The following is a 12781-nucleotide window of genomic DNA, read 5'->3' as shown; positions in this document are numbered from 1 at the left end:
CAGAGCCAGCCATGGAGGTGCTGAGTTTGTTTGAGATATGTGTCGTTTTATTTGTCGTTTTGCATACTTTGAGGATTTACTTTGCTGATTGTGATTCAATACTGCATTTCTACGAAAGATTTGCAAAACCACCGGATAAAAGATTGCGAGGTAAAGTGATTTGGATCACTGGTGCATCGAGTGGAATAGGTGAACATTTAGCCTACAAGCTAACTGAATTGGGCTCTAAACTGGTGCTATCAGCGAGGAGAAAAGACGAATTAGACAGAGTGAAAAATCAGTGCCTGAGTAAGTGTAAATTTTAGGTGTTTTTTTTTTTTTTTTTCGGTAAACTTAGCGATCTTTATTTGCAAGTTACAGTGATCAATACAAAGACGTTATTTTGGCAATTGGGGTTCAGATGCACCTAAGCAGGTGTTGAAATAGAAATGGGCAGCCTTTGTGAAGACTGCAAGAGGTAGTCTATGAACACGGACATTGGAATCTGTCCCATCATTATTGGGATGTTGCCACTTCAGTATGGTGCTATTATTCGGGGATAAACTGCATATTTTATGCGTTAACACAGCTCTTTTTTTTCTTGCTGTACAGGCTTGGCAAAAAAGATTTTTCCATTGACATCTGAGGACGATTTTCTTGTCTTACCACTGGATATTACAAACTTTTCCTGTCATGAAGACTGCGTCGCCAAAGCTCTTCACAAGTTTGGCAAGGTAATTTTTAGGTACTTAATAATCAAGGCATTTGTATTATTATCAATGCTTCTGGTACTATATTGGTGTGTAGACACGGTAACCAAATGGCCATTAATATAAGATAAAAATATCTATCATAGTAGGACCTCCATGGTCTGAGTAGCACACTAGACAAACATTTTGAAAACCGATCCCTGTATGAGGGTATCAATTGGTGACAGAAGTTTAGGGCTGGGAGAGGCTGTGTGACCTGAGGAGATTGATGCTAAAAGAAGAATGGCAGAAAAAGGAAAGGAAAGTGGTTGTCATACATGTATGGTAGATGGGAAATATTTGGCTTGCCATCCTTACATCATGAGCTCAAACCAAATGGCTTCTCCTATGCCCCTCTCATAAGTCTTATGAGCCTTGAAGGGTCCACACTGTATTGCCACTTCTCCTCTGAAAGGGATGCTAGCTCACCACAGGTTACCCACCCTTTGTTGACCCTTTGACCCTTAAAGATTAAGTTCTCCTTACAATATTCCCCCCTGAATCATACATTAAAGTCAGGAGAATATATAAAATGATCACTAACTAAAGAAGCCTTTGATTGAGTAAGAGATTCTCCTTATCAGCACCTTAGGAAATATATAGACAACCATATGGAGAATATACATACAAATGTTAGGGTGTTAAACAGATGATATTACATGGCGGCGTGGGGATATGAATTTAATCTTCGAGTGCTGTAAGTATCTCTCACTTGTTTGCTTTGTTCATTCGTGAGCTGTAATTTGAACACAAGAAGATAAAATTTGTATCCCCAAGTGGCCATGAAATATTCTGTTTATTTTATAGATACTGATGAAATTTCCACATAAAACAAACTTTTTTTATTAATTTTTGAAACAACAAAGTAGTGTAATTAAAGTGGTCACCTATCACAAAATGTCTGTCACAAAAATGTTATGAAACTCGGATACAAAGTTAAAAGGAGAAATATAGACAATAATACATATATTTTCTGTTCCAAAAAGTCAAATTTCAAAAGAACTGACCGTTCGCCTTAGCAGGAAGCTCTCTTGTAATTGGCCAATCATGTTAGTAACCATGATTGGCCAATATCAATATCCTCACCCCTGATAAATAAAAATAGTATCTTCACTGCATATGATAAAGATATGTTTTTTTAGTAAAAGGAAAAATCCTGGTATTTCATCACTATCTATTTTATAAGTAATTTCTTAAAGATCGATTTCAAGCTAAAAATTAGCAACAAAAAAGCAAGATGTTTTGACTTCCTAGAGGTCCTTTTCAAGTGGGTGAAAGTTGTCTAAATTAGCATAAATATGTAGTAAAAGTTGAAATGGCTAAAAAGGTGGCGAATGCTAAAATGTGACTGAATATGTAAGAATGTGCTAAAAATATTTATGAAGTAAAAACAATGGAATAATGATAACAAGAACTACTCTAAACAAAATTTAATGATTTGGCAGGAATTGAATTGCATTGTTCATTTTGTGTTGGTGTGAGTTCTTTGATGAAAAAAACATGTATATATAATATATAATATATATTATATATAATATTTATTACATGACTCGGGCAGTCAGAGGGCCAATAACTAAAATCAACCAATCAAAATACTCTATTGCCGGTCAATATTCTCTCAGTATTGGACCGGGCACTGTCCCGAATGGACCTGATGATACCACACTTGTGTCCCTTTGAACTTCAGTCATATAATAAATCTCTTATTAACCAAGCTTGCTCGGGACCGTACTGGAAGAATATCGGCCCTCAGTCTTTTTTGTACGGACCAAGCGCAGCGAGGTCCTTACTGTCAAGACCTCGGGCCGATATTCTCCCAGTACGGCCCTCGCGCTTGGTTAATAAGATGTATATATTATATATACAAGTTTTTTTTTATCAAAGAACTCGCACCAACTGTTATAATAGCTATATACACCAGTTATATAGCTCTTTGCCATTATGCATCATTATGTTCTGTAATTGAGTTATAATGTTTGTTACTTGGCTAATCAGTGTGGCATTCAGATACATTCTGTTACATTCTGTTAAAACTGCAGATTGTTTTTTTGGTGAACAATGCAGGAGTTTTACAGATGGGTTTATCAATGGATAGTGATTTTGATGTGGTCTTTCCAGTCCTGAACACAAATGTACTGGGGACAATTTCTTTTACCAAAGCTGTTCTGCCTCACATGGTTCAAAACAGGAATGGTCAAATTGTTGTAATAAGTAGTGCCTCTGGGAAATGTGGTAAGTTAAGTGATATCTCACTCAAGAGGGGATGGAGGGGGGGGGAGGGAAAATTAGAAAAAAAAAACAGTACTGAAAGTTCAGTATTAAAACATGAACTTAAAACTTGAAGGCTTTAAATCCTTTCTTCAAACATGACAAGACATCATTTTACAATCTACCCTTTTCTTGTCTGACAACTTGACAGCTGAAGGATTTTTTTTAAGAATCACTTACTTGAGCAATATAGAAATGTGTGATTTGTGCTCCTACAGAAATAATAACAAACATTTGGTACTATATGGCCAACCCACCCCCCCCCCCCATCAAACAAAGAGCACTGCACATGCGAGTTTGTCTGACACATGGTTGTATAGTCACCTCTTAAGCAGTGATCAATTCAAGGCTTTGCAATATCCCCCATCCCCCAGCCTCAGCTGGGTATTTGAACTTGAGAAAACTGGTATGTTCAAATCCCCTGGTCCCCCCCCCCCTCCAACCAAAATTATATGAAATGCCTGACAAGTGCCAGATTTGATAGCCAATATTTGTAAAAGGCGAGATTAGTGACCCTGACCTTCTTGTAGACCCTTTTTTTTTTTCCAAAAAATAACGTGAACTCTTAACCTCAACAAACACCTCCATAGTAAAAGATAAAACACTGGATGGGCTTCACACTTCAAATTCCCCACCCCTCTGGTGTCAAACTGCCCCAGGGGGGGATGTTGAAGCTTAAAATTAATTTGCAAATTGCTCTGACTTAGAGTTTTAGGTCCATTTTTGTCTCAGTTTGTTTTTGATTTGTGTGACAGACTTTTGAAGCCATTCTGGAGCATTAGAAATGGTGTCAAAAACCCATCAGATATTCTGAAGAGATATCATAAATATTTTACCAATACTGTCTTCCCAATTTGTACAGTTGGATGTGGACAGGTGTTTACATTTTGAAATTTCCTTATATTTTGCATGACTTTTATAAAATATAAGGCATTCACACAGTGATAAAATATTTTTCCTCTACTATTTGGGTAAAACAATTTACACCAAACACAATGTCAATTCATTGATTAATTCTGCAGCACCAGCACCTTTTGTGGCTGCGTATTCAGCTTCCAAACATGCACTTCAGGTAATTGACTTGAAATAACATTGCACTTTTTGTGTAATTGATGATGCTATGATGGTAACTGAACTGAGTGGCTGGAAATCATAAGCGTGATTTCAAAATCGGGTTATCAAATGAGTGCACAAGGGGAATTTGATTACAGGGTTGTAAGAATGGCCCTGAAAAGCCCTTTGAGGGAGTGGTCAATTAACGTATGTATGTATGTATGTAATGCAGGTGATGAAGTCGCAAGCGGCAGAAGACAATCAAAACAAAGGGAACATAATCGAGCCTTGTGGGTTTATTGGGCCACACACACAGTTGGCTATGTTTCGCAGCTCTCCAAATTGATTCTTTTAAAAGCGAAATGTTTTTCCATCATAATAAATCCTTTATTGACCAAGCTTGTACGGTTAAGATGGCTGGATATTAGCATCGTTCTTTTTCTGCTTTTCTATAGACCTCGACTTGCTCTAAAAATGCAAAACATTCGGCCAATATCCAGCCATCTTGATCGAACAAGCTTAATCAAGAACCCACACAAATAGAACCAAAATTCTTAAATAAGATAGGAAACAGACAATTTATTATTTACAGGGTTATTTCAACACTTTACGTATGGAAGTCTATGATAAGAATGTCGGTGTTACAATGGTATGCCCTGGCGTAACGTATACAAACCTCTTCCGAAATGCATATCGAGAGAACCTGAAGGTATGTTGATGAAATCCAACTTTGATGAGGTTATTTGTTATAAAGTATTGCGCGAGGAAGATGTAACTAACGAAACCAAGGGAAGAGTAAGTTTGCCGTGGCTAGCGCGCCTAATGGAGCTTTCGGAGGGAGGCGCACGAAAAGTGGGCACCTCGCACGACGTGCAAGCCACCGAAGAAGGAAAAAGGAAAAGTCTGAAGCAGAGCTGAGGAATGGGACCACAAGAACCACTGAGGGAGCAACTTCAGAATACCCGTGCACACATTTACATATGTCGGGAGGCTTTGAAGAAAAAGGTATAACACAATAGACGTTATTCTTATTTAATGACATGTAAATGAGTGACCGGGTATTCTGAGAACTCAAAGCAAAACTTAAGCAAACTGCCAGCTATATGCGAGTTGTTATGAAGCAGATTTTGAGCGCACGTGTTAAATTTTGTTCCTCGGCTCTGCTTCAGATTAGAGCAGTCCCGGTCTCCTTTTCGATGGCTTGCGCTTCGCGGGAGGCTCCCACTTTTCGTGCACCTCCCTCTGAGAGTATCATGAGGCGCGCTAGCCTTCATATTTATAGCTGCAGCCTCCTATCGAGGTGAAACCATAACGTTGTCCTGTTGAGTTAGTGTAACGATAGAATACGAGCGACCTCCTCGCCCTAAAGCGAAGTCTGCCGAGTTCTACTCGATATTCCTCACTCTTGGGTTTGTCTGTTTCGGGACATCTTCGGTCGCTCAACGCTTGCTGACGATTTCTTCGGATCGCTTCGAATGTTACTCGGAATTAGTATGTTATCGTACAGTTTCCTGATGCTACGTATTCTTTGTTTCGGACTACTTTATACAAAGATAAGCATCTCACAATTATTTCAGGATGGCGCTTGAAAAAACAAAGCTTTACCTCGCAGAAATGTCTGAAAAGGTGTGATCGGAGCATCGAGCGAACTTAAAGGGAAAAGAGATTATTTAAACGTTCGGATCAGCGAATTATGCCCAGTAAATCCGGAGGTATAATTTTTTCAATTCCTGCTCTGACAACACAGAAGATGATAATCATTTCAAAATAATTTCACAGTGGCGTCTCCGGCACGAAATTGAATAAAAGACTTTTCCTCTCAGAAATATCTAAATGGTTTGATCTGCACATCGTAGAAAATTTGAAGAAAATTTTCCTATTCGAAAAGGGAACACTTTACCATTTCAATCAGCGACAAATACTCAAAAGAGCCGCAAATTTTGTGAAGCGAACAAGGTCCGAAATACGACACATTGAGTTTACAGTGACCCTATTCAACGGTGGAACGGTGGAATGGTGGAATAATCCACAACGTGGAGTGCCTTGTTGTATGAAACAAGTCTCAAAAAAATGGAATTGCAATGAAATAAGAAAATGATTTATAATAAACTAGCAAAATCAAAGTTAAAATTAATAGAAGCCTAGTTTAATCATTATTGGAGCATAGAGAATAGATAATAGATAGAGGAACAGAGAGGTCCTTGAGCTAGCCCCAGAAGAGATCATTATTGTTCACCTATTGTTATTATTATTTTTTAATACTATTATAATTATCATTATTATTATTATTTTTATTATTAAGGAGGTCGATCATGTATCGTCAATTTATTTGCTGTTCTGCTGAATGAAGCTGAAGCAAAATAATGCAGACATAAGATGAATTCTGCTACTCTGTAGAACAGTTGTTAATACCGAAGAGATTCAAGACTTTTCTCTCAGCCAGAGACTTTTTAAACTTGTTTTAATTATTATTATTATCATTACTATTATTATTATTATTATTATTATTACTGTCACTAGTATCATATTAATATGATTATTTGTTACCATTGGTTTTTAACTGTCAATTAGTCACTACATTCTTGAATCATCTTTCCTTTGTGGAACAATCCTGACTCATAAAGATGTGGGATGCGGCAGCAGTAGCCATATGCAGCCTTAACTGCCTATTTTTTTCTCATGCGCGACGGGCTTTGGCGAAAAGAAGGAACTACTCTCATAGTTCACCTCTGATTGGCCGTTTTGTTTACTTTGGTTTTGGTATTTCGTCATTGATTCGAAAAACGCTCTAGGAAACGAAGTCGCGACAAGGCTGTGGTCTAGCAGCGCCCGGTGGCCCCTGGCGTTTTACTTTTCCTCTTGGGCGACTCATGAATTTTACTTTTTTTCACACAAAGCATATGCCGGGCACCCTGGATTTCACAGTTTCAGAGCATTGGGCTCCATTCAATTTTCCTTCGGGCACAGCCTTGCGCAATGACATAAAATCCTCCTTGTTTTCTTTATTCTAAAGAAAGTCTGTCTCGCGCCGTTGCAAGCTAAAATTTCAATTTTGCTCCACTTAATAGACTCATAGGGATCTAGTACTTCCTCCAACGACCATGAAAACAGAACGATGCGCTCACCTTATTGTTATTGCCATGGTGAACTGTTTGAATGAAGTGTGGATCGCTGATCCAGCACGTCTGGTAGAACTATATCTGGCACAATATCTGCCACTTGTCAGAGACTGGTAAGATAGTTCATGTATTGCAGTTGTATTGCATCGGTTTTGCCTCTTCCAGTACATAGATCTTATTAGACGTTTTGTTGTGTAGTATCGCTGAGTATTTTTAAGAGTTGTGCCGTAGGGCGAGTCAAAATACAAATAACGAGGAAAAATACTCAGCGATACAACCCACCAAAACGTCAAATAAGGTATTTTTTATCCAACACGCCACATAGGGAGTGCGTGACAGAAGTATGCCAAGCGAACGAATTGGCGCGTTATGTTGCTCTTACTATTTTCTTCAATAAATGACGAAATTTCATTGTCGTCTAACTGATTTTCTTCGTTTGTTTTATTAAATAAACTTAGATCAATATTCGCCAGCCATTCCGACTCTTCGTCGTCAAGAAATTAATTTGAATTGTCCGCCATTAGTTTTGAAACTTCAGTCCAATTCGTCGCTCGCGCGGTGCGAGAAAACCTGTCTATCCCGTTCTCTGGATACAAATACCGCGTGATATTTGCACTCCTTGAATTAATTATTGTTAGGATTGTGCTGTTAATGATGCACACACATTGTAAATAGTTGGAAATCTCGAATTTTACGCGCAGTCCAACGATCTCGAGCTTTAATTTAATGGGTTGAAACGAAAATGTAAGTTTCTTTTGTTAACTTGGACAGAGAACATTTTCTGTCCTCTAGATTTAGGATCACTTTCAAATATTTTCGCTGGCGAAGAGGGTATTTTACTGAAGCTAAATGGATGAAATTTTCAGAACTTGTGCGGTTTCTAAAATTTGTAAAAAACAGTTCAGACGGCAAGCTGTTTAAACTAAGCATTTCACTTTATTTTAAGCGACAGAGGGTTTATAATTAAACAAAACTTCCAACTAAACAGGTGTTCCTTAATGGCGTCCCTCATCTTCCAGCTGTTTTCACTGAGGTTCTTCACTCTCGCAGTTTAAAGTACGTGCGGCCTCACAAATGCGTCTTTGATGTTCAACTGCCTGAAACAGTAATATTTGAAATGAAACGTGCTATTTCAAATGACAGAAGTGACCGATCAAAAATTAAAAACTTCATTTCTTTTTGTCTCTGTACGTTCAAATTTGACGCGCGACGCCAGCTAGCGCCCATATTGTACTTGAAAAGCCTATTCTCCTAACTGATGCATTTCACCCGTTTTCATAGCCCCTGAGGGCAGATTTTTTTTTACGAGACCACAATACAGCTACAGTGGTAAAACATCGAGCATGCGCTAAGGAATCAATTTTGGCCCACTGCACCGATTTCCCGCGCAAAAATTTTAAAGGAAAACTTGAGAAACAACTATTATTCAAGCATTTCTCAGTCAGCCATCACTGAGATTGAGGTGTGATGTCCGATAAAGAAACTTAGTGGATAATATTCTTGTTTCTGTCTATTCAGTACCTGTTCACTGAAGAGTTTGGGAGAATTGCAAGAAAATCTTAATTTCCGATTGATCACCTCGAGCGGTAACAGGTTAAGGGACATCGCAGTTAGTTTTTAAACCAAACAGATCCAAACCTTAATCCCTACTCTGAATGAGTTTTGAGAACTAGGATTATTCTTTAAGGCGGAAAATAAGAAAGAAAGTTGACTGAGGTATATCACCAGGACCAAGATGATTTAGTCCTTTTACTTTTGTCCTAACTGAAGATTATAATTCTATTCAGCTCCGGCTGTTACCAGAAAAACATGTGCTCAAATTTTTTTTTTGTCGTAAAGAAATTAAAAATGTTCAGCTCACGCTTTGCTAATTTGATGTGTTTAAACGAATGTTAATGCTTGAGTTACCTTCTTTTCCCGGCTCAGTGAAAAGGGCTTATGTGTAGGACAATAAGGCGATCTCCCTGGGCATGGTGGAACAGGTATGGCAGCTTCACTATCCTGAAAAAATGTCTGCAATAAAACTGTAGCCATGAGGCACAGAAAACCCAAAGATTTTGACAGCTTATTCATGGTGAAAAACAGCGGATGCTAATCAATGTGTAACCTTTCTCTAGAGCAACGTAACTGTTAGATCGATCGCTTTGACGAGGGGTTTATATTTCTTAGTTTTGGCAATTATCGACTTCTAAATTTAGTACAAGTCAAACGGTAAATAAAATTTAATTGAACTCTCCGGCGCGCAGTCTGTTACTAATGGATTTTTATGTTCTGTAGTTTTGAATTACAGGCTACATTCGACCCGGCAGGCTTATACTTTCTATCGCCTTATTAAGGTGAGCGTCGATACACATGTCGAAATTAAAAAGGTTTGGAGCAGGATTCGGCGGGAGGGGCTGTACATGTGAAAATTCAGCCCCCTCTTTTTTCACTCTGTTTATGAACACTGTCAAGACCAGTGCAGTTTATTTTCGTTATAAAAGTCTCTTAAACAACCAATTAAAGACCAGGAAGAATTCATTGAAGACGAGTGACGCCTTTTAACTGTATACTTATTCTACAGATCCTTCCTTCCTCCATAAACGCGTAAAAATGAAGTGAAATGAATGATTCACGATACCATATGTGCCGGAACAGACAAGCAACATATTGGATTTAAAAAATATAGTTTCCTGACTTTTCACAGCCACTCTTGGCGTGTTCACTGACAACATCGGAGGAATTCTTCATCAATACCTCCCAGAAGACTAATACAGCAGCTTCTGAGCCCGTATAGGTGGCTCATCTGACCTTGTTCTCAGAATATTATTCTTTCGTCGGAACAACTGAGGTTCCCGAGGAGTTTTATTGACGTAATTAATCTAATTTCTGCCTGATGGAGAGACAAAAGCACATTCAGTTTGTTATCAACACGTGCTGTTGTCAAGAAGCATTCATTTTTTTGTCGTTATTATTTTTGCTTCTCTGGTACGTTTTTAACACATTTTGAATTTAAAAAGAGACATTTTCGTAAACAGGTTTACGAGAGCTACTTTACTTAAGATCCCTTGGACTTTGTTACTACTTTTCAGGCGCTCATTAAAAAATCTTTAACTTTAACGGAGGTTCAAATATCCAGACGAGATATTCTTGGAGATTAATTGCGTCAATGTGTTTAGATCAAAGGGAAAAAAGCCGTTAACAGAAAGTCTAATTATGTTTTGGGGCCGATTCAGAGTCATTTTAGCCGGAGCCTCTAAGCGAGGATTAAATGACTCTATCTGAGAGGGGTCTAAAACATATTTATAAGAAATAGCATATACTATATTACTATTATTTTCACTTTGGAGTACATGGAGACATTAAAAACTGAGAAAAATTACGATAAAATTAAAGAGTCTGAAAATGCGAGCGTGTGAGCGGGCTAAACAGCTAAAATTTTTATCTTGGCCCGGAAACAGTGCCACAGTGCCCGACTAAGAGATAATAATATGTGTGTTTCTTTTTAGACTTTGTATACATTTACATTAGAGAGGCCAGCCAGTGTCTCGACCCATGGGCTTTTGGTATAGTGTTTGACAAGCTAAAACTTAAAACTTGCAACAGAAGTAAAATGACCACATTTTCTTATAATCAACTGATCAAGTCCGAAGGTGATTAAAAGAAAAGATCTTTACTTTTGATATCAGCATATGGAATATGCAATTATATAAGCCATGTATGAAATTGCATATACGACAAAAGGAAGGTTCTTTTACTTTGGAGAGAAAGATATTTAAATACCTTTAAAAAGCTGGCGTAAGCGGTGCCTTCTACTCCACTGAAAGGAACTAGTTTTCAATGCTGAGAATAGTACACGAACCTTAAAAGAATCAACTCTAGGTAAAAACTGTGTTCTTCGTATAGCGTCGTTAGACTTCCTTAATTGAAAGTTTAATTTGTGGCTTAACTACAATTGCTTTATATGTGCCATTCTCATTTAAACATACTAAAATATATATTATTATATATAGTTCTATATGTCAATGTCTTTCTGTATTCTTTAATTTCCATCATGCTTAGAATAAACACGTAACTATTACGTTAATTTATTACGATATGTTCACTTTTTGCCGTCGAGAAAATTTATATGTTGCAGGTTGTTTCATCTTCAAATGACTAATATATGAAGACAGAGATCAAAAGAAACCGAACAGTGCTCAAACCCATCTGCTGTTGCAACACCCAGAAATGGCGGAGGATTTAAGCCGATTATGTTAATTAAACGAACCATCCAAAATTCAGAAAGTATTTTCAATGGAACAGCCTTGCCGGCTTTTTTCGTTTTTACTATGGCTCCATCGATCCCCACCAATATCTTTCCCGTAGGGCTTTAATCCCCATGCGCGCGACTAATTAAAATGAAATAGATTGGTGGGCTTTATTATGTGTATGTACCGTTATTTTGAATTATATAACAAACAGTTGTCCTGTTAGATCATACTGTTACTTTTCTTTTACCTTTTATTATCCAATTGTGCTTCGTAGGGTACAAATATCACGCGATATTTGTACTCCAGAAATATCCCCCAAATTCGCCCGCACTGAAATAACAATTTGGTGTGCTGGATAATAAATCTCTTATTAGACGTTTGGTTGTGTAGCATCGCTGAGTATTTTTACTCTTTGTTTGTATTTTGACTCGCCCCACGGGCTCGTCATAATACGGCACAACTCGTAAAAATACTCAGCGATACTACTCAACAAAACGTCTAATGAGTTATATTTATTATACTTCTCATGAAATAAAAGAGGAAAATAAAGGAAGTTCTCGGCCTGGATATGTTTTTACTATGTTCTTAAAATTTTGGCTAATGTCAGCCTGGCTGTCCTTATTTGAAGAAAAGAGTGTCTTGGAGGATAGAAGCATAGATGACAAAAACTTTTTTGCTTCTTTATTTCATGAAATAAATAGTGGTAAGAACATTATTGACACACTCGGCTGCTCCTCGTGTGCCACTTCTTTGTGATCAGTCTTTCTCTGAATAGACCCACGGCAATAAGGAATCTATTTATTAAATACTTATTCAACTGTGAGGAAACTTTGAATGTGGTCACTTCTGATGATCCTGGTAGTGAGTGAAACGACAGCCTCCCTCAGTGATGGCCTCATCGAAAGGCACCGACGGGTTGGATCCTCGAACAGGTCTCTGTGATGTGTTATTTGACAATAAAGCTTAATCTAACTGTGCCACCTGCGTATATAAGTATAATCAAGTGGGACTTAACACCTTGAGTGGTAGGGTGCAGATCTTGAGAAGTAGGGTGCAGAGGGCCTCGTGTGTCATGCAATAGGTCTGCCCGCAGGTCATAACCCTCCTTTCCTTTGAAAAATCCCAGTTACGTGCGCCCTGATTCCCTCTTGATATATTCTCTTTTTTTTTTTTCGTTGAATAACATTTGAATGAATTCAAAGCCCTGCCATACTGATCCTAATCTGCATAAATAAATTGCGAAGAAAAGATCCCCGAAGTGTCCACAAAATGTTTAGCATATTATTTTAAGTAGATATCTACCATCATAGGGGGAAGTTCATGATAAATATTTAAAAAGGTACTGAGGAAAATCAACAGATAGGTGGTGACTTTTATTGGC

At 37.8% G+C, this 12781-nt stretch overlaps 1 protein-coding gene and 1 long non-coding RNA gene across 3 annotated transcripts; one reads left to right on the top strand and one right to left on the bottom strand.

Annotated features, from left to right (window-relative positions):
• Positions 1 to 11546, top strand: LOC148728918 (dehydrogenase/reductase SDR family member 7-like). 2 transcript variants are annotated; one of them, XM_088725344.1, is made up of 8 exons: positions 1 to 288; positions 592 to 713; positions 2768 to 2960; positions 4019 to 4068; positions 4642 to 4758; positions 7118 to 7281; positions 9446 to 9504; positions 9732 to 11546. In XM_088725344.1, the coding sequence occupies exons 1-7, from the start codon at positions 12 to 14 to the stop codon at positions 9501 to 9503; spliced, it is 981 nt and encodes a 326-aa protein (XP_088581470.1). In that variant the 5' UTR covers positions 1 to 11; the 3' UTR covers position 9504; positions 9732 to 11546. The 2 variants fall into 2 exon arrangements, with proteins under 2 accessions (XP_088581470.1, XP_088581471.1); XM_088725345.1 differs by lacking the exon at positions 9446 to 9504.
• On the bottom strand, positions 8082 to 9438 carry LOC148728919 (uncharacterized). Its single transcript, XR_015988818.1, has 2 exons — positions 9077 to 9438; positions 8082 to 8265 (listed from the first exon to the last, which is right to left on the bottom strand). It is a non-coding gene; the product is annotated as an uncharacterized LOC148728919 (long non-coding RNA).
• Positions 11547 to 12781: the final 1235 nt, after the last annotated feature.

The sequence above is a fragment of the Stylophora pistillata genome, chromosome 6, assembly GCF_964205215.1.
Source record: "Stylophora pistillata chromosome 6, jaStyPist1.2, whole genome shotgun sequence".
Lineage (NCBI taxonomy): Eukaryota > Metazoa > Cnidaria > Anthozoa > Scleractinia > Pocilloporidae > Stylophora > Stylophora pistillata.
Note: the sequence above shows the minus strand (reverse complement) of the source record. Positions and strands in the feature narration are given on the sequence as shown.